Source organism: Periplaneta americana, chromosome 3, assembly GCF_040183065.1.
Source record: "Periplaneta americana isolate PAMFEO1 chromosome 3, P.americana_PAMFEO1_priV1, whole genome shotgun sequence".
Taxonomy (NCBI): domain Eukaryota; kingdom Metazoa; phylum Arthropoda; class Insecta; order Blattodea; family Blattidae; genus Periplaneta; species Periplaneta americana.
In genome coordinates, this window is record NC_091119.1 from 26,270,178 (window position 1) to 26,293,067 (window position 22,890).

A 22,890-nucleotide genomic window follows, 5' to 3' on the forward strand; every position below is an offset into this window, starting at 1 on the left:
AAAAAATTGTGGTCAAACGCTTGGGTGAAAATTTCCACACTTACAATTTGCTAGAAAGTAGTGTCAATGATTGAATCAAGTGCAGTGTATTCACAATCAGCTATTCCCACACCTTTAACCTCAGCATTACAGCCGTCAACAACACAACCAGACTCGGCATAAGAGGGTGATGACGACGAAATGATGTTTTTCTCCGTAAATGTATGTTTTTCTTTTTTTTATTTAGTGATATTTATTATTAATTTTTAGCGGCATTTTTGGAGATTTTTTAACTAACTTTCGAGAGATTTAGCTACTTTTTGTTGAAATTTAGCGAGATTGTAGGGCGATATGTTGGTAACAATGTTGCATGTGCCTAGTGTGAAGTGTGAAGCAAATTGAAACGTAACTTGTCTGCCCTCTGCCGCAAGAGGGAGAGGGCCAACAATACGATTAGCGAATTGTAATCACAAACAGTGGCACAACGCAGCTCGGCAGATATTAAACGCACACTGTTCATGTGAATCGGAGGGTAGGTTTTCAACTCTGGAAACCCGTGAGGGCTTTTGTGTGTAAATCGGACTAAAGGTTTAGAAGACTTTTAGCACGGTGACAATTGGGTTAAGCTTTCTCCCACAGCGATCGCCTGTTTTGCTGAACAAATGCGTCTATAATGAAATAGGCAGGATCCTCTAATCCGATCCTGGCGTGAGGCCGGAGAGGCGAGTGCCTCCGCTTTATAATACTCTCTCGTGGCTCAATTGAGGCCGATCTGATTTAAATTGGAATATATTAACTGTTTTGATGCACACAACAATCCACTGTAGCCAATTTTCTCCCTCTCTGCGCAGTCAAAGCCTCAACACCGTAATTAACAAGGAATGTGTAAAGGAATTAAATGTATTTATTTTAACTGACAAACAGCCACCTAACTCTCGAGCGGTAGCGTTTCTATCCACAAATTCAACGCACCGGGCACGACCATTCCAATTTCCTTCCCTAAAGGGCCATATACTTAACTGGAGCCTATTCCACAAAGGCAGTGGCGTCAACTTATATGCGCTCGTGTGGCCTGAGCCAACCCAATAATTTGTCGTCTTATTAATTTATTATTATTATTATTATTATTATTATTATTATTATTAGAGGAAAGTGCCCTAAACCGGACTCCTCCCCCTAAAGCGGACCCCCGATCTCCTGGCTCTGCATTCTCCTGAACTCTAGCAGGACTAAGTGTAAATAGTAGTTTAGGCTTCTACCACTCTGTAGCGGAGCACACACGTCGCCCGGTTCGCTTGTTGCTTATCAGTCTGCCATTACGTGTTTTGACAGTGGAAAAAGTTTTTACATTGTGCTATACTGGGTGTTCAGTTCAAAATGTGTCATGGCTCGCTGTATGTCGTCATGTGGCTAGCCGATGAGCCTAGAGAATTCAATCTTCCTACACTTCCGCAGAGGCGTATTACCTAAATGCGAGAGAAGTTGCCTAGCAAGTACGGCGTTCATTCTGAAGATTACTTACCGATACGTACGGTAACGCCAGTAGTGGCAAGAATGTGAACTGTTTGGAAACACGTACTGAAGTGAGTTTTTTTCCTTACTGTCGGGATATGGGGAGAGGGTTAAGACGATTACTTACGTATTTGTTGACATTAACTTGGACGGTCAACATGGACACGGAACATTTTGATTTGTATTGTGGAATGTTGCCGTACGCAACCGATGCTAACAAATACCCTGCGTACGACTTGCCCGCGCAAAACACAGTTCGAAAGAGGTTATGGTAGCACACAGACTTTACAGACCGCCATCTGTTGCTACGACATTCAAGTTATACCGTACACGTTCTCAAGTTCAGATTGAACGCCTTGATTAATAGGCAACTTCTCTGACATAAAATCTGAAACTCGCTTCAAATCGCTGACTCACAACAGTGACGTCATGACACACTTTGAAATGAACACCCAGTATTTTTCGTTTTTTCTCCTAGATATTGGGAGGTAAGCCATTCGACCTATATATATTCTTAAATGGTAAGGTTTAAGGTTATTGATTGTCATTAAACCGTTTAATTTAGATGTTTGGTTAAAAATCTACTGAGTTAACAAAATGTTGGCGGCTATAGTGGCGTAAATCGGACCCCCTTCAGTTGCCTAAACTGGACCCCTTATTTTTCATGTTTAAAGCCTACCTGTATTTGTACAAACTCTTATTCTCTTGGAATTCTGTTCCAAATTTCAAGAGGTTAATGGGGAAGGAAGGAACAATCTTTGCAGCGTACATTCAGGGTGGATCCAAATGAACTCCTTCACTCAGTGGTTTCGACACTTCATCGAGTTTGCCAATCTTAAAAAGGAAAAAACCTGTGCTGTTGCTCTTCGATGGCCACTTTAGACACACACAGAATATTGATCTGATCAACTTGCAGAAACAAATCATGTTACCATTGTGTCGCTGCCACCTCACTCTTCCCACAAACTACAACCTGTGGACAAAACTTTCATGGCACATTTTCGGAGGATTGTAAAGGTGAACTTTGGGTCATGTGCGCTATGTACTGGGTTCTGAAAAGGACATGAACATCTGCGTAAAACGTTGGTGCCACTGCACAAAGGTATGGTGTTGTACATTACAAATTACTGATGAAACATGTTGTGAAATATAGAGTTGTATCTTTCTGTTCCACAAAAGAATTAAAGTGTGATGTACAGTAGTGTCAAAAAAAAACCGGACCGACCCTTGTAGCTGATTTCAGAGCCTTGTTCACTCCAGAGCGTCGGTGCATATTCCTTGGACGCGAAACCACCTGTGTAGTTGAACAACAGCCATGCAGCTGGTTACTGTTTTCGTCCGTTTTTTTGCCACATTTTGTTGTTCCCAGCATAATGCTCGTTGATAGTTTGCCATACAAGCCAATAGATGACACTAATAACGATCTTTACCCCCAAACTTAATTGTTACGAAATGACAAACTCTGAAAAATTATTGAAATGCTGCCAAACGTGATTTAATTGTTTCCTTTGAAGGAAATAGAAGCAAGAAAAGATATTCTATAGCAGATATTATTAGGTTTCACCATTATGGTACCGGTATCATAGGCGGAGAGAGAGAACCGTTTCCTTGGGGGGCAAAGCAAAACCATAGAATCCCAATATAAAGAGATTATGGGAGACATCATTTATCTCCTCCCCCCATTATAGCTTGACCTTGGTACAGTATATCGGAATATGATCATTTGTAAAATAAAGTAAAATTGTAACAAAATATACAGATAATTTTACTTTTTTTTCCTCTCCCGAAGGCTTGCACTGCAGCCTGAGGCTTATTGTGCTTACCACTCCTATTCTGTGAATGAATAAGTAGCCGAATGGCCGCGCTCTTGTACAAGTACAGCACGCCCCACCGTGAACTTAACCCGAGCTATTGTACGGATGATGATATGTGAATTAATTACAGTGAAATGAGTCCGAAGTACAACACTGAAAATTACTCAGCAATTCTGTTTTAATTGGTTCAGGGAAAGCCTCAACCAAGCAACTTGTTCCAACCAGGATTTAAACCTGGGCCCGCGCGTTTCGTGGCCAGACATGCTAACCATTACTCCACAGCGGTGGACCAATTTTACATTTACTTTATCTATTTATTTAAAAAAAGCAAGATATCGTATGAAACGTAAATTCTAATTATTTTATTTAATCTCGTCTTTAAGTTTACGGATTATACAGGGATCACTTTTCTTTTTTCTGCATTGTTATGCAGTATGTTATTCATAGTTCTCCAAGTGGCGGCCTGAACACCTGCAGACTTCTAACATATGAGTACAGGCTGTTACAAGAACATTACAGTGCTTTCATTCCTCAAATGAGATATGGAAATTCTTATACATTCAGAAATTTAACATAAATATTATAGTCCAGACACATGATCTGAAGACATTAATTCGTCAATTTATGCACAGAAACTTAATCATAAACAAAAGCAAGAAAAATCTTTTGAATTCAATATTTTCTAACGTTAATGAAAATAAAAGAATTCGGCCAAGTTTGAGTAGGGGCTGTGCCCCCACCATGCCTCCCCCATAACTCTGCTTATGTACAGTATTACCCTAGATCATATATGTAAAAAATAACTCATCGCTATGTTAAAATCGGCAGCACTTTGAAGAGAACAACCGCTAGGATCGCCACCCGTCCGCCGTAAACGAACACGAGATGACAGTACAGTCGCTAATGCAATTCAAATGTGAATTATGATGTGACTCCTTATGTAACAACTAGATGGCAGCATAGTAAACCTTACAAAAGTTGTTGACGTCAAAGCCTATAAGGCCGACCTATCTGTTACATATATGATCTAGGGTATGACGTAAGCTGATCCGGACTATATTTGACTGCAGTCAGATCTCCTACGCTTGTACAGAGTGATTTATATAGAACTGACACATTTCTTTCTTTAATTATTCCGTTGGAAATTCATTCAATGAATCAATTTTAGCACCAAATTAAGCAGAATGTTCTGGAGTTTCGATTCCTTGTCACTAGATGCGCAGATGTTTATGTTTTATTCCTATTGTTGGCAGTACTAGATGCGCAGATGTTTATGTTTTATTCCTATTGTTGGCAGCTGTTTTCGACATTTTGTGTCAACGTGAAAATGCAATACACATTAAATCAACGACTCTTCCTTGTGAAGCAATACTGGATTACGAATTCAATTACAGCTACTCAAACGGCATACCAGAGAGAATTTGGTGTTCGCAATCCTCCCAAAAGAAACACAATACTGGGACTGGTAAACAAATTGGAAACAACTGGATCTCTGGTGAGTGAAAAGGGCAAGCATCGTTCATCTAGGCTTCCCACGGTTGTTGTTGACGTAAGAGCACGACTGGAGCAGTCACCCAAAAAATCATTAAGACGTTTGTCGCAGGAGACAGGGAACACCTACTCAATGTGTCAGAGAGCTGCGAAAAGTGCAGGCCTAAAACCAAGTTTCTTTGACGACCGAATAATTTCCAGGAACCTGTGGCCACCTAGATCTCCGGATTTGACAACGCCGGACTTCTTTCTATGGGGTTACTTAAAAGACAGGGTTTACGCCACACGTCCCCAGACATTGGACGATCTGAAGCACAACATCACACAGGAGATTCAAGCTATTGACAACAGAGTCCTCCAACGAGTGGCCAGTAACATGGAACGACGTGTTGAGTTGTGCCTTATGCAGGATGGAGGACATTTTCAACATTTGCTATAGAGGTAAATAATCTCCCAAAATTCCTCTACATTTTAGGTATAATAAGTTGTCGCTAGCACAATTCGTTTTGAAACAATTAATGAAAGAAATGTGTCAGTTCTATATAAATCACTCTGTACAAGTAGGCGATACGCACCTTGGAATCGCTGCCGAAGTAGATGGGCACGAAGGCGATCCAGATGACGCAAGTCGTGTACATGGCGAAGCCGATGAACTTGGCCTCGTTGAAGTTCTCGGGCACGTTGCGCGTCTTGATGGCGTACAGCGTGCACAGCGCGATGAGGAAGAAGTCGAAGGCGAGCGGCGCGACGACCCCGAGCGGCGTCGTGTTGCAGGCCAGCACCACGCGGTCGAATGTCGGGAACAGCAGCGTCGGCGCTGGCGGCTCCAGGATCAGCATCGTCGCTGACACACCCACCTCCATCCCGATCAGCGTGCATGTTATAAACACCTGCAATAATAATAATAATAATAATAATAATAATAATAATAATAATAATAGTAATAGTAATAATAATAATAGTAACAACAGTAACAATAATAATAATAATAATAATAATAGTAATAATAATAATAATAATGATAATAGCAGTAACAATAATAATAATAATAATAATAATAATAATAATAATAATAATAACAGTAGCAATAATAATAACAGTAGCATTAATAATAATAATAATAATACCAGTAACAACAACAATAATAATAATAATAATAACAATAACAGTAACAATAATAATAATACTAATAATAATAATAACAGTAACAATAATAATAATAATAATAATAATAATAATAATAATAACAATAATAATAACAGTAATAATAATAATAAGATTAATAATAATAACAGTAACAATAATAATAATAATTATTATTTATTTATTTTTATTTATTTACCCTAGAATATTAACGTGCAAAACAACAGTACAAGGCCAATTACAGTTTAGCACAAAATATAAAACAAAACAACAAATGATGGTGATGAAAATGAATGATAGAAAATGGCAGTGACATGAAATACAATCAATATAATAGTCTACATTAATCAATTGACCAAATGCAACAAATAAATAGCACAAATAATATTAAAATTAGTTCAGTGAGATAATTAAAATAATGGCAATTAAATGGAATGAATTACAAATGAATTAATGAAATCATATAAATGAAGCCTGGAATAATATGAGTAATAATATGAGTAATAATAATAATAATAATAATAATAATAATAATAATAACAACAACAACAGTTTAGTAGTAGGTTATTTTACGACGCTTTATCAACATCTTAGATTATTTAGCGTCTGAATGAGATGAAGGTGATAATACCGGTGAAATGCGTCCGGGATCCAGCTCCGAAAGTTACCCAGCATTTGCTCATATTGGGTTGAGGGAAAACTCTGGAAAAAACCTCAACCAGGTAACTTTCCTCGGCCGGAAATCGAACCCGGGCCACCTGGTTTAGCGGCCAGACGTGCTAACCGTTACTCCACAGGTGTGGACTAATAATAATAAGAATAAGAATAATAATAATAGTAACAACACTAATAATAATGGAACTTACAAATCCAACTTTTATCCAGAAAAAAGTATTAAAAATTTGTTTAAAAAAGCAGTAAGATTACCCAACTGAATTGTTGTTTAAACATTTCAAAGTTTTCAATATTAAACAAATGTATTATTTTATTTTATTAAAATATTTTCATAGAAATTTTAATAACTTTGAAAGGTATATACATAAATATAGAACTAAAAATATAAATTATCTGCGTTTGTCTGACCCAAAATGTAAAACCAATGCAGCTTTTTATCATAGCATGAGTCAAGGTCCCAGATTATTAAACAAATTTTATTCCAACATTATTTTAACCACGAATCCTCTCCAAATTAATAAAAAAATTTAAAAAATTTGTATTGGGTTTATAGTTTAGGTTTAAACATATTAAACACTATTTAATCTGCATTCACTCTCAATTCTAATTTTATATTTGTCTGTATTGGAATCCCCTCCTGAGCACGAGTCTTACTCATTCAGGAGTGGGCTAGTTTATCTTTCATTGTATTTATTAACTTGTATTCATTTCAAACCTACTAGCAATAAAACGTAAATAAATAAAAATAAATAAATAAAAATGATACTTACGGCTTTTAGAGAATCCAGAGTTTATTGCCGCCTCACATAAGCCCGCCATCAGTCCCTATCCTGAGCAAGATTAATCCAGCCCCTACCATCTCAAATCCATTTTAATATTATCCTCCCATCTACTTCTCGGTCTCCCAAAAGGTACTCTGACGCCTAGACCCAGATACACAACCGGTCAAAAGTTTTCGATCACCTATCACAACTATGGATTTGTGGTTAAAACAGGGATTTGATTTGAATATTCTATCATATCATAATGCTAGAGAGAGGAAATATTTGTTTTGTTGGTCTATTTAGTTTTTCCGATGTGTTTGTACATTGAAATAAAGTATATAGTTGTTTTCATAGCTGATCGAAAACTTTTGACCGATAGTGTAATACTGGTGACAGACTACAGTCACTAATCCCGATTATCAACCTAATCGCGATCGGGTTTGTAGTGTGTCACCATCCTGATCGCGATTAGGAGCTAAATCCTGTTTCCAGAACAAGATAATCGCGCTGAGGCACGGCCCAGTGGACGAAAGTAACATTTTAGTAATCTCTGGTTTCGAATCACCTTGATTTATATTTTATTTTATTTTTATTTTAAATCCACCACCAACAGAAGCAGGCTTCCAATTACAGGTGGCTTACACAGATACATACACAAAATACATAATAAGAGAGAAAAAAACAACAACAAAACAAACAACACAAGCAAAAGAAAGAAAATACATGATGGTAATAGATGCTAGAATATTATAATATTACAGTTAATATAGTGCCAAATGTCAATATAATGATGCAAAATTATTTAAAAAACTTGAGTAAAAACATTATAATACACTTCTTCATAATTTAAATATGTAAGGAAATACAATGCTTTTTAATATTGTATGAAATTTTTCAATTGCTAAACTGAAATCCAAATGAGAATCACAGTTTAAAGACAGAGAGTTGTAAGTATTACACATAACAAACAATGGAGAGTTCTGGAAGAAAACAGTTCTAGGAATAGGAATAATAAAAGGTTGCCTATGACGTAATTCTGTTCTTTTTACATTGAACTGAAGAAAATCACAGTTATTCAATATACCATTAACAGTCTTATAGAGTAAAATTTGCCTATTTATTAATCGTCGAGATTTTAAAGTTTTATAATTAAATTCAAAAAGTAACTGATTATATGAAATTTGCTTGTCATAAGACGATACGTGATATTTTTAAAAATATAAATAACGTAAAAATCTTTTCTGTATCCTTTCTGTTTGCATCTGATGGGACTGGAACTGAGGTGACCATATTAACTGATTATATGAAATTTGCTTGTCATAAGACGATACGTGATATTTTTAAAAATATAAATAACGTAAAAATCTTTTCTGTATCCTTTCTGTTTGCATCTGATGGGACTGGAACTGAGGTGACCATATTACAGACGCATACTCTAGCTTACTTCTAACCATAGTTTTATAGAGAGTATCAATAGTATTTATATTATTTAGGAAGTCGTGATAGCTTCTGCTGTGGAATTTTGTTACCCCTTCCATTGTATTATATGAAATAGAAACGAAAATGAATGGCTAAAAAATTAATTTGTCTTCTATTAGAAGTAGTGGAGAAATTTAATGCAGATGTGAGAAAAATAAAAAGAAATGTATTAACAAATGACAGACGAATTATTCATATTTCATATATATATATATATATATATATATATATATATATATATATATATATAGAGAGAGAGAGAGAGAGAGAGAGAGAGCAATAGAAGACTGCTAAAAGATGTTTCATTTCAATAAATAATGGATTACAAACTGGAACTGGTTTCTTTTTCAGATTTTCAATTTGTCTCCATTACGATGCTATCGTTGAGGTTAGGGTTGATTTTAAAAATATGTTTTATTACAAAATAATATAAATTTTTGGCATGATGATATAAATTTTATAGGTTATATAAATAGTAATTATATAAATTGTATCAGTTTACATTGTAAAAAGCATGTAACAATTTTAACAAATAAATTCCCATATCAAGCTGCATGAAAAAAAAAAAAAAAAAAAAAAAAAACATCAAAAGAAAGTATGAACTTTGCGTGTTGTCCAGGAGGAAACAAACATATACGTAGGAACATAGAGAAAATTGTTTCCTCTATGGTAATTCAGCTGTTGACCAGACGGGACCAAGCGTGACATAGTGTGTCACCACATTTTCGGTAATCGCAATCGGGCCTGATCGCGATTAGTACTGTAGTCGGTCACCAATTTCAATGGTAAAGGCTGGTTCACAATAAACCGGAAACGAGAATCGGAACGAAAACGAAAACGGTAAAATTGTTAAAATGTGTACATTTAAATGTGAGCATTCACAATTAACGAAAAGCTTGCCGGAGCCCGGAATCGGGAACGGAGAGTTGGCCAAGTTTCAACTTTGGCGTTCACGTTTCTGATCACAGCCCACTAGATTCATTCTATTGCCATCTAAAAGCTATTTTATCGTCGTATATTTTGTAGCAAGAAGACTGTGACATAACCTATGCATTATTTTGTTCTGTGCTGTGCATCATGGAGCAAGTTTTATTTGATGAGATTCTAATATTGAGTGTTGAGGAAAATCCTCACGTTTACGATAAGCGGCGCGCCTCGTATAAAGATGAGAAAATGGAGAAGAATACGTGGCTTTCAAAAGCTGCATCTTTGAACACCGATCGTAAGTGAATCATATTTTATTACTGTATTGGTTGTATTACACACTACATATTCATGCTTCAATTCAATAACTACTGTTGTGTTCATTTTTGTTCTATTACAAATGTTTCTTCTCTAATTATTTTACGTTATGGTAGACTTAAAAATAGGTTGTGGTAATAAAGAAGCATGGGCATATTTATAGTACCATACCTAATGAAATGTTTCAGTCGAAATTTCGAAGTTGGTTAACCTGTGTTTATGTTGGCTGCCTTGTACTCATGAGAGAACGCCATTGGTCAATTATACACAAATAACATCAGAATGCGTAATATCGACTTTACATATCGTTATTGACATGCATATCGATATGCATAGTCGTCTACGTTCTCGGTTTATTGTGAATAAAAAATGTTCATATTCACGTCCTCTGCTTCTCGTTTTCATTCTGGTTCTCGGTCCCTGTTTATTGTGAACCAGCCTTTACTCACCGGCAGAGATATAAAGCGAGATGGCGGACTCTCACCTGAGCGGCAGCAGACATGAAGCGGGGCTTCCGGGTAGGGAACCTCTTCTTGGAGCCTGCCAGGATGCGAGCGATGCGGTTGGTCTTGGTGAGCAGCGAGGCGTAGATCATGGCGAAGCTAAGTCCGGGCAGCAGGCGGGACAGCGAGCAGGACAGCCACGAGGGCTGCGCCAGGATGGGGAAGGTGGCGGCGTGGCTCAGCGTCATGCCGGCCAGGATCAGGTAGCTGAGCTCGCGCGTCGACGACTTCACCACGGGCGTGTTGTTGTAGCGCACGAACACGGCGCCTGCGAACGCCGTGGACAGGAAGCCCAGGCACGAGAAGGCGATGGACACGATGGCCTGCGTGTCCGACCACTGCACGAACTCCGCCGGGATCTCCTCGCAGTCTGCGACAACAACGTTGATCACAGGCGGTAAGTGGGATAATCAGACAAGGGAACATTCTGCGGTAACTGAGTGTTCTAGATCAGGGGAGTTTGACTCTTTTGATTAGAGTCCTGCGTTTGATTACCTAAAGGAGGCCTTCACAAGGTTTGCGCTCTCCGAGCCGGCTCACAGCTCATGAGCGGAATGCAGATATTAGCTGCGCTCTGTATAGGGTGGACTGGAAGAAGGGATGATCTCGTACAAAATATACACAAAAGGAAGTACTATTACGAGTGCTTATGAAATGAATTCCCTTTCAGTGTTTTGCAAAACTATCTTGGACTATTATTAATCAATACTAATAAATCTGTAGCCGAAATTTTTCTGGTAATTTTAGATTTTCCAAAAATAATTGGTCCTAACATATATAATTAACCACCCTGAAACAGAAAATCGCTTTTTTGAAATTTTTGTTTGTATGTCTGTCTGTCTGTCTGTCTTTCTGTATGTTTGTTACCTTTTCACGCGATAATGGCTGAACGGATTTCGATGAAAATTGGAATATAAATTAAGTTCGTTGTAACTTAGATTTTAGGCTATATGGCATTCAAAATACATTATTTAAAAGGCTGTTATAAGGGGACCTGAATTAAATAAATCGAAATATCTCCCTTATTATTGATTTTTGTGAAAAATGTTACATAACAAATGTTTCTTTGAAAATAATTTGCGATAAGTTTTATTCCTTGAAAAATTTTGATAGGACTGATATTTAATGAGATAAATGAGTTTTAAAATTAAAATAACTGCCATCTAAGGCCGTGTAATGAATTAAAAAACAAATGACTTCGTCTATAAGGGGCCTTGGACAGCAACAATCGAAAGCTACGAAAGATAGCCTACAGACAGTGTTTCTGTGTTTGTATGAAGCTAAATTAACCGATTTGTATAATTAATTATTAATTCACCATTGAAAAGTGTAGTTTCTTTATATGGACATAATGCTATAATGTTATCACAGTAACTTCTGAGTGAATCGAGGACAGGTAAGATTAAAATAGATTCTTATGCACAGAAAACTTGATAGGCTATTCTGTATATTCGTTTCCTGTATTTCCTAAACTAATTTTTATGACCAAATGAGTGGTCTCTGGATCAAAATGATCGCATTTTAATTTTTTAATTCAATTTAAATTAAGTAACATAATAAACGATTTATCCTTCTATCAAACACGAATGTTCCCTGGATCAAATGTCCTATTTTAATTATATAATTACTTTATATTTATTTCTAACGAGTGCAGCGGAGCGCACGGGTACGGCTAGTTAAAAAATATTTATTTTACAGAAATAATAGAAATTCTATAGCTACTCAGCCTAAATGTACAATATCATTTTGTTATATTTTTATTTATCAGTACATCAAAACGAGGTTTTATGCTGTTGGCAGCTGGAAGGAACAGTAGCCTACTGATCATAATGAAACATCAGTTACAGAAGTTCGATGTCTGCCTTTATTAAAGTTGATTATAGAAAACAGGTGCTCACAAATATAAATGTTGAGCCAAATATAGCAATCATTTTCACAGCCGTCCACACCGCGTCTAGCCGCGAAACCAGGTGGCCCGGGTTCGATTCTCGGTCGGGGCAAGTTACCTGGTTGAGGTTTTTCCGGGGTTTTCCCTCAACCCAATATGAGCAAATGCTGGATAACTTTCGGTGTTGGACCCCGGACTCATTTCACCGGCATTATCACCTTCATCTCATTCAGACCCTAAATAACCTAAGATGTTGATAAAGCGTCGTAAAATATCCTACTAAAATAATAAAAAAAATTCACAGTCAGCCTGTGTAGTCGTGGATATTACTACTACTGTTTAGTCTTGTAAAACTCAACCAGGCTAGTAGTATTATTCAAACGATCTTTAGCCCTTAGGTCACAATGAAGATCAATAAGTTCGAGCTCTAAATCGTTAAATGTTAAGTTCCGTCTTTTAGACTCCTCCATACTGTATTGTAGCAGTAGGTAAGCAACGTGAAACAGTTACTGAGAATAAGCCTACACACTGCACTCCACTAGATAACTGAGTGGTCGTTCCTCTCTCTTCTACCTATAGCAAGTCTATGTCATTCTGACGTATCTTCCTCTCCGTTTCGGCGAGCGGTAAAAACAGCCCTCCCGCTCCGAAGGAGCGCGCGCGCTCGTTCAGCGCTGTTTGTGCAGGTATGACCTAAAGCCTTCAAGCAACAGTGTAAGTATGTATGGAGTAGAGATAAACAAAAGTAACTGCCGCTCTCGCTCGCTGTTGCACTTGTCTTTCGAGTCTCGTCTCGTAACTCTCGTGCGCTTCGAGGCTTGCTCATCATTCTCGAAATAACATTTGATCGGCGTGAAAAGATTTCGTAACTTTAAATAACATGAATGAAAGAAATGCATTTATTGATTACACACAATTATACAAACTCATGTACACAATATCCTTCGCACGACAAAAATTGTTATTATTACTAGGCTACTGTTACTATGAATTATCAAAATTACAACTAATTTGGTAGTTTTTTAATATACTTCACTCCCACCCTCTCTAATAGTAAACTGCCAACCGTCCTCCATACTGAACCAAGGCTACGTATGCAGTCAAAGTCGCCTTACGGTCATGAGTTGGTGAGTATAGTACGTTCCAGAAATATGTTCGCGTTTTCCAGTGACGAAAGAGCTTTCAATAGTCAATCATATTTTCGTACAGGTCCGTCGTCCGTTTGCCTACGTCGCATTCCGGTTTCCCCCACCTGCTTCTACTCGCCCCTCTGTAAAGGCTAGTGGCTGGGCTGTCTTAGCTCTTTTCTGAAAATATTAATTTCTGTTAGGAATTGGACGTCTACGTAATATTATACAACTGTTTAAAATAACTTAAATAAAAGGGCCTCGTTAAGTAATTAACTGTCACGTGATTTCCCCCCTTTCTACGATCCTGCGACATAACCATTTGGACGGACAGTTGATAGCATGTCTGAGTAATTTTATCTGTGCGGGTCGGTCAGAAGTGAAGATTGAATTTACAGTACGTAAGGTACTCTTTTATAGAGGCACAGAATTATTTCAACATGAGTTACTAGTACGAAGGACGAAAGTGGTAATTGGAATTAGATGCAATAGTCTATAGTGCAGTAATAAAAAAAAAAACTAAATCCTGTATCGAAAAGAACGATCACCATTTTCAAAAATGTGTTTAAATATCCATATTATGATTATTTTTCAATTTAACTTCATTTTCTATATTGTACGCTAATGTGCTGTAGACGAAAGTGGTAATTGGAATAGATGCAATAGTCTATAGTGCGGTAATATACAAAAAAAAAAACTAAATCCTGTATCGAAAAGAACGATCACCATTTTCAAAAATGTGTTTAAATATCCATATTATGATTATTTTTCAATTTAACTTCATTCTCTATATTGTACGCTAATGTGCTGTAGACAGTATAATATACACTGCATAATGAATACGTTCGCATGGATAGCTCAGTTAGTGAGTAAAAATACTTATTATTAATAGTGTACTGTATTTTGATTAAACAAAAACGTAATGAAAATTATCAAATTCAAAATCGCGATATTTCCTGGTTTACGTAAATGGATGAACTACTTTTCTCCCCTCCTATACCTGATAAAGAGATTTTTTTGTATTTTACGCTAGTATCATCGAACTCCAGTCGTGGAAAGGGGTAGCAAACGATGTTTCCGGTTCTCAACCGTTAGTCCAAAGGTATAGCCAGGTTAATATTAGAAATGTTAGTAAAAATAAAATGATGTCCCTGTACTTCATTATTGTTGTTACTAAATCCAAGTGGTATTCCTGTTGTCCACCGACGTACACACACACAGGTACACAAATAAACAGATGTAGACACACTGTTCGGTGCATGAGGGACGACTCCCTGGTCACTGAAGCGTGGTCTGTTGACTTGCAACTACCTCTGCATACGAATCTATATGATCATTGTACACCTAACTTGAATTCAAAGTAACCAAACGCAGGCCTCTACTTATGATGCAAGCTGTATCCTAATGGAAGTTCCATAGTTTGCCGCATTGCTGTTGGAGAGTTGCTAACAGTGTTTCTTTAGGTAATGGGTGTTAAAAGACTCGTTAGTTTTATAATAGTGATATTATTTAACTATAAAATCTTCTTTGGTAGACTCGATTTAAAATTTCAGTTGGATACCACTTTTGTTTCAAATGATCTTCCTGTCTGTCAGTGTACAGCAATGTCCGAAAGTCTTGTCACTCCCTTATTTGTACGTTGATGTGCATCCATTTCGAACATGTCATAGCAGATGTGTGACAATGGTTGATACTTTACGTCCCAGCTTGTTTAGTGATCCAGAACATCAGTATGGGACCATCATTGTCGCGGCACAAAATGATGCGGTGCATATCCTGTGTGAAACTTTCCGCAGCAAAGACGGTGTGATTTCCCTTTGGGAAATAATTAAGCAGCATGTCTCGAAACAGTCGATACCAGACAATTGAAGATTTGAAGAAACCTGTTAGGGAGGCATTCAGGAAACGCACAGGATCGAACCCGCAACCTTGGGCATAGAAGGCCAGCGCTATACCAACTCGCCAACCAGGTCGACCAATAATAATAATAATAATAATAATAATAATAATAATAATAATAATAATAATAATAATAATATCGGGAATTAATTCAGTAGTTTCTCAAAATACGCCATGAAATGTTTGAAATATCTAAAAAAATAACCCTTGACGTTACTTACGGTTCACTCTGTATATGAAAAAACATAATTAGAAAATTTAACAACTCGTTCAAAATTATGAAGAAACTAAAGTGACATATTCATATAAGGGAGCAATGGTGACTCGGTCACAATATGATAACACGCTAGAAATACCACTGCACACATCATCTCTTTATTCTTCATCTTTCACTGTTGTTACTTCTCGTCACTGGAATTCTCTGCCGCCTGAAGTCAAGGGCTGCCGAACTTTAATTTCCTTTAAATGTAAATTAGAAAAATAGCTTATGATGAGTTGCCGGACCTAACGCGTTGCAAAATATTTAATGGAATGTGTTCCACTGTATTTATTTTCAATTTTTGCTTCTTATTTTTATTATCTAAATCGTGATTATTTATCACTTAACACCAGTATGTATCCCAATGTGTTGCTTTTTTATTATTAATCTATTTTGTTTGTATATTTTATTCAATTGTCGGTTTCTAGTTTAATTATGTGAATCATACTTAATTGTAATCTAATACTAATATGTATACTAATGTGTTTATTTTTATTTTTACTGTGTACATTTTTATTGAATTATCTGCTTCTGTTTTTATGTGATTCGTATTTGATTCTAACAACATTAATATGTATTACATTATATTTATTTTTATTTTATGAGGTAAATTTTTATGTAACTACCTCTTTTCATCTCATTATGTACCTAAATTGTATCAGTATGTAATTACTTAATTCCGATTCAGTTGTATGTACAACTATGTAAGCACGTTTTAATCCTGGTTGAGTGTAAGAGAAGGCCTTACGGCCTTAACTCTGCCAGGTTAAATAAAGCCACTATTATATATAATTTATTTCCAAGAAATAGTCTGCCCAGGCATCCTGGGTTGCCAAAAACACAGAATAACACACATATAAGAATAGTAACGATTACAGTAAAATAGATGAGTCAAATTGAAATGTGAACTAGGAGCTTAAATTTAAGAAATAATAAATTTGTACATATATTTGTAACAATCACACACTAACGAATAGAAAAGGGGGGGATTATGATATTCCGTATAAATGATTTTTCAGAATTGCCACAGACCCTTTAATGGTTGAAGTAATTATTTTTGGAATGATGTCATGGATTCCAAATGTTTTGATAGTGTTTACAGTTGATCGTGAGATGGTGCCCCTCGCTCCGATCATTAAACCATGTACTTCCCAGGTGTCTTCCATCTGATATTTTTCTCGAAAATACGGAACAGTAGGCTCATAAATTTGTTGTTCCTCTTTGTTGACCTCAGATGGTTGTGTCTAGCTCATCTCAAATCTAACAGTTGGGTCCAGTATAAAGCCTTTACTATCAGTCTTGTCTAGAGCCACGATATCCGCTCTTCTAATTCCGCCGCCTTCAGACGCAACGCAGTGCACCTCTTCATGGACCTCGAAGGACTTGTTTCGAAGGGCTTGTGCTATTAGTTTTCGGATGTTATGATGGCGTGAATTTCTCAGGAGTTCTCCATGCTGACAGGATCCTAGGACGTGTGCTAAGGTTTCAATCTCGTTGCAGTATCTGCAACGGAAACCGTCCAAGGATCTCCCATGAAGACTTGTCACTGGTGCTACGTTAGCATTCATCTTAATTGCGTCCCGCCATTCAGAGGAAGACAGACCGTCCTTAGAAAAAATCCATTTATTTCCGGGAGTATATTCTTGAAATATTATTATTATTATTATTATTATTATTATTATTATAAAATTACAGAAAAAGATTTATTCCTCTGTGATGTCGTATTTGTTCACCTCAAATTTCAAAAGGCGTTCCGGGTATTGAATCCTTCTTCCTTCTGCAACAAATCTTCATCTGAACCACAGCAAACGATACTTGCAGTCTCTGTCCCAGAATCCTCCGCTCTGCTACGCGACACATATTACTTGTCTCCGGTCCTCGTGTGCATTTGTGCCGAGTAAGGGATATGCAGCCCGGAGTTTTATGATCTCGCCATATGTTTGTATCCTCTATAGACAAATGCAATCTGTTTCATCAAAGGACGAGAGACATTTGGATGTGAATTTCTTTCCTGATGTGTCTTCATCTCAAGTCTAGTAAAATTACAGCAATTCATTTCTTTATACTTAAACGTACAGTAAGTTATTCCTCCGTAATAAATTAAAGTTACAGGCATCTTTGATTACAGAAAACCTACCACGGAGAAAACGGAAATATTGTAACATCTGTAGACATGTCTATAGATAATAAGGTGGGTGCTCCTGTTATGGCCATGTTCCTGATATGGCCACCCCCATATTGTGAGTTAGTTAACCAAAAAATCCACTAAATTGCAGCAGCATCCAGTGAAAGGGCATCCTGGTATGTCACTTGATCGTTTTCCATCCAGTCAGGTTCAGCAATATGGCGTCAGTTGCCTGTTTTGCGGTTTTCATGTGACCTCTTCTTATTTTTCTCTCTAAGTCTCCTTTGTTTTATGCATGTTTTTCAAAGACTTGTTTCATGAAAACCATCGTACTCCATTCAGTTTTTAATGTTCTGTTGATTGGTGTTGTAGTTGATGGCGTATCTTTTACGAGTTGTTCATAATCAAATGATTTTCGTGAAAGCTTACCTGCTCCTGATATGGCCATATCAAATGGACCATGGCCATATCAAGTTCATTTCACTTTTATTTTTTACCTGACAAATTTGCATGCATTATAGCTCGGATTACGCAAAAATTTTGTATTTTAAGAAAACAACTTATTTTTTTATGGAAAAACCTGTTTTGACTACACTTTTGAATTATAAAAAAGATTATTAAGTGTTATTTTTATTCATTTTACACCAAAATTATTTAATTTTAGCACAACTGCGCTATCAGACTGAAAATAATCACGATTTGTAGAACATGGAACAAGGGTGGCCATATCATGTGCACATGTTCCTGATATGGCCACTAGGTAGACTTCTGGAATTTGGGACTTTTTGGACAATTAAAGCTATTTTTATGGGGAAAGGAAATTGTTTTAAGAAAGTCCATTAGACTGAGAACGAGTAAGAAAAAAGTGGTTTACATTTTTTTTTAAATGGCGGCTAGAAAAATTCTCAAACCTTAGCATGGCTATATCAGGGACACCTACCTTATAATATGAAACAAGATATTACTGTAAATCTACTCTGCTTTGTAGGTTTCACTTCTCTCACCTATAGTTAGATCCAACCACCCTCCAAAAGAACACACAGATTAAAATAAAAATGACACTAACCTAAACAGACATAAAAGTGTATAATTGAATATCCCTTCCTCAGTTCGTGTCACAAACTTCAACAGCTGAAGTTCTAATCTGTCTCGCCTTCTAGAGGAACACATTTGCAAAAAAATATTTTCTCAACTTCACTCCTTGTTCCATATGAATGAATTTCTACCACTTAGTCTAAAAAGAATCTTATTCAGACGCTTGTAATGCCCCATTTTGATTATTGCGATTCCTTGCTAACTAATGTAAGTTCACTCTTAGCTGAGAGACGACAACGTGTTCATAATGTGTGCATACGATTCATCAGCAATACTCGTAAATTTGACCATATAACACCTTCCCTCCAGTTGCTTTCATGGCTGCGTCTGAAGGAACGAAGGACAATACATTCACTATCTCTTCTGTTTAGAATCATGCATACTTCTACTTCGAATTATCTGTTATCGCGCTTTCAATTTCTTGCAACTCTTCGAAACCGACATCAAGCACTTCTTTCTACCCCTCATCATAGAGCGTCTTTATACTCATCTTCCTATACTGTAGAAATACCTCGCCTCTGGAATTCGTTACCTAATGACGTCAGGGACTCCCGGACTTTATCACAATTCAAAATTAAATTGGAAAATTTTGTCATAGTTAACGTTTTTAGGTATTGCTAGAAGTATTTATTTGTGTTTTTTTCTTTTTCTTTTTTAATCTAGATTAAAATTGCAAGTTTCTTGTTTATGTTAGTTAATTAGTTAGGATACAATTAATTATGATACTTAAACATCTCATTTAAAGTTTGTGTGACTGCAACCTGTGTACATTTTTGTGTGGCTTTACTTTGTTTATAGTGTTTTTTTTTCTCTCTCTCTCTTTATTTCTTGTGTAGCTTTATTTTGTATATAGTGTATTTTTTCTGTTTATGTCTATTATTGTATTTGTATTCCTGGTGTTGCGGAAGAGAAGGCCTGATGGCCTTAACTACACCAGAATAAATAAATAAATAAATAAATAAATAAATAAATAAATAAATAAATAAATAAATAAATAAATAAAAGTAAACAAATAAATAACTAAAAAATAAATAAATACATAAACAAAAAAATCCAGTCGTTTGTTCGCATTCTCTATTCCCCATCAGGTTAAGACATGCACGCGAACTCCTATTCTGACTTAGCATCGAGGGTGGTAGATATTTTCTCTGGATGTGTTCCGATTCGATACATTGCAATAAAATATGTGTCCAGGAGTCCTTTTCTCCGCACAGTGGACAAAGACGCTCCCCTTTCTTCGTTGACAATTTTATTACCCTTCCATGTCCCCAATCTTAGCCACGCTAAACCTGCTCTGCTGTATTTGTTACAAGAGTTTATATAGTCACACCTCTAAGCATGAGATCAATCTGCCTGCTTTGTATTTTGTATTTCTGTACAGCTCAACCAATGAATTTTGTATGTAGCTTGTAAATCGAATTAATCTACTTCATATGTATTGCATATTTTCTACAGCTTAATAGATGAAAATTATCATATTTTTGTATCTGCTTTTTTAACAGCAAAAATATAATATTTTATTGTCGGACCATCGGATCTGTGCCCCTTCAGCGCTGTCGTCGTTCTTGGAAAAGTTAACGCCTATACTCACTCTATTCCATACGCTTTCCTCCCACCACGTTAAACAGCAGGCCACGAACCTTGCCGAATAGGGTTGTTGCCAAACTTCCGTCAAACGGTGTCATAAATAACTGGTCCTCCATACTACAATATTGTTTCTTCCAATCAAAATACATCTTTATTTCTACATTTTTTAAACCTAAATCCCATGTCTCGAATCACTTTCCGTAGTTTTTCTCTCCAACCTTGGAAATTATTACTTCTCTCGCAAGCTTCAGTAATTTCTTCAATGTTGAAACTTATTTCTGAACGGTATAAAATTCTTGTATCTTTCTTCTTAAAATACATCGGTTCATGTCTCCTACAATAATTAAAAGTTCCCTTGGTCTGTTCTTCCCTAGTGATTCTAGCTTTTCATCTCCTGCACAGACTCCCTCTCTCCTGATTTTCTTTATTAGGAGCTCTGACCTGTCTATATAAATTACATAAAATGTTGTATTATTAGTATTAGTTAAGTAAGTAATTTTAATACTTAATCAATTGAAATAAAATAAGCCTCATCTGTGATATCAGTTGCTCTTTTTGTTGCCTGATTTATAGGAAACATATTGACCTGTTTGTTTCTCTTCATCGCAAAATGCTATTACGCACTTGCTTAATAATATTTCTTTCGCCACTCCGTGCTACAGTTTTCATGTTGAGTTGACAACACTGGGCTGCAAGTGCAAATATTGTAAACTGTCCCGCAAGAAGGTCAAAATTGTGAGTAGTGAGGGACAGAAAGGGAGAGAGATAGAAACGAGATAGGAATGCAGGGAGAGAAATGAATTACCGAGGCTGAGAAGGAATTAAGAGTTCAGTTCGCATATCTTACGGGGGCACAGATCCGATGATCCGACCAGCGAATAGGGATTATAAAGAATGGACACTTCGCCTCGGTACCTTTGATGTAGCCGGACTGATTTCAATGACCTTCAAGCCAGCTAAAGCGTGAGATTCTGCTTTCTCCCTAGAGTTGGCGCTGACATCACACCAGCTAGCAGTCGACACAGCAGAAATATAACACATATAATTAATATATCTAAGCACATTATGTACTCAAAATAAATTGGATCCATAAAATAATAAATCCGTCATTAACTGTAATGTCTAGACTCTAGAGTTCCTTTGTAATGAGAGTTGAGACGTTCAACCCAACAACAATATGTAATGATTTGATAGCGCTGAAAATGGAAAAACAAAACTCTTACGAGAAGTAAAACCATATACCTATATTATATTACATACAAATATTAAACGAATTCGATACTTAATTTTATAATGTATTATAATATTTTATAATATAATTTATGATATCTGAAATATAAAATATTATTATTACAACTAGTTTGTCACTGAGAAATAAGGAAAAGCTGTTAACTTGAATTTATCTGAAGCAAAGCGTTACTGGATTATGCAATAAGGTAGGCGATGTTTGGATCCTGTGTCTCAACTCTATTCTCAATTATTATCGTAGCGTATGCTCGATTACACTAATCTCTAGCGCTTGAAAGTGGAACTATACGCTGGCGCACAGAGAAAAAAAACAGGAAAATTCTCTCAGTGTCTATTCTTTATAATCCCTCTTCGCTGGTCCGACTGTACAGGAGAATATATGGCAAATTTTTAAACCGTTACTTGTAATATATTTACAGAACTTTTCAATAAATTTCCTGACGATGATGATGTTGACTATGATGATAATGATTATGATGATTAATATTATTACTATTATTATAATCATTATTATTATTATTATTAATGGAAAAATTCAAATATCTTGGAGCAACGGTAACAAATATAAATGACACTCGGGAGGAAATTAAACGCAGAATAAATATGGGAAATGCGTGTTATTATTCGGTTGAGAAGCTCTTATCCTCCAGTCTGCTGTCCAAAAATCTGAAAGTTAGAATTTATAAAACAGTTATATTACCGGTTCTTCTGTATGGTTGTGAAACTTGGACTCTCACTCTGAGAGAGGAAGATAGGTTCAGGGTGTTTGAGAATAAGGTGCTTAGAAAAATATTTGGGGCTAAGCGGGATGAAGTTACAGGAGAATGGAGAAAGTTACACAACATAGAACTGCACGCATTGTATTCTTCACCTGACATAATTAGGAACATTAAATCCAGACGTTTGAGATGGGCAGGGCATGTAGCACGTATGGGCGAAACCAGAAATGCATATAGAGTGTTAGTTGGGAGACCGGAGGGAAAAAGACCTTTAGGGAGGCCGAGACGTAGATGGGAAGATAATATTAAAATGGATTTGAGGGAGGTGGGGTATGATGATA

At 36.4% G+C, this 22,890-nt stretch overlaps 1 protein-coding gene across 4 annotated transcripts in view; it reads right to left on the minus strand.

Annotated features, from left to right (window-relative positions):
• Positions 1-22,890, minus strand: part of LOC138695868 (metabotropic glutamate receptor 1-like) — a 1,249,477-nt gene that overhangs the window by 163,837 nt on the left and 1,062,750 nt on the right. For all 4 annotated transcript variants that reach the window (XM_069820185.1, XM_069820186.1, XM_069820182.1 and 1 more), the window contains 2 exons: positions 10,584-10,972; positions 5,372-5,686 (listed from right to left, as the gene is read on the minus strand). In XM_069820185.1, the coding sequence (XP_069676286.1) occupies positions 5,372-5,686; positions 10,584-10,972 (704 nt within the window). The remainder of the gene's footprint in view (positions 1-5,371; positions 5,687-10,583; positions 10,973-22,890) is intronic.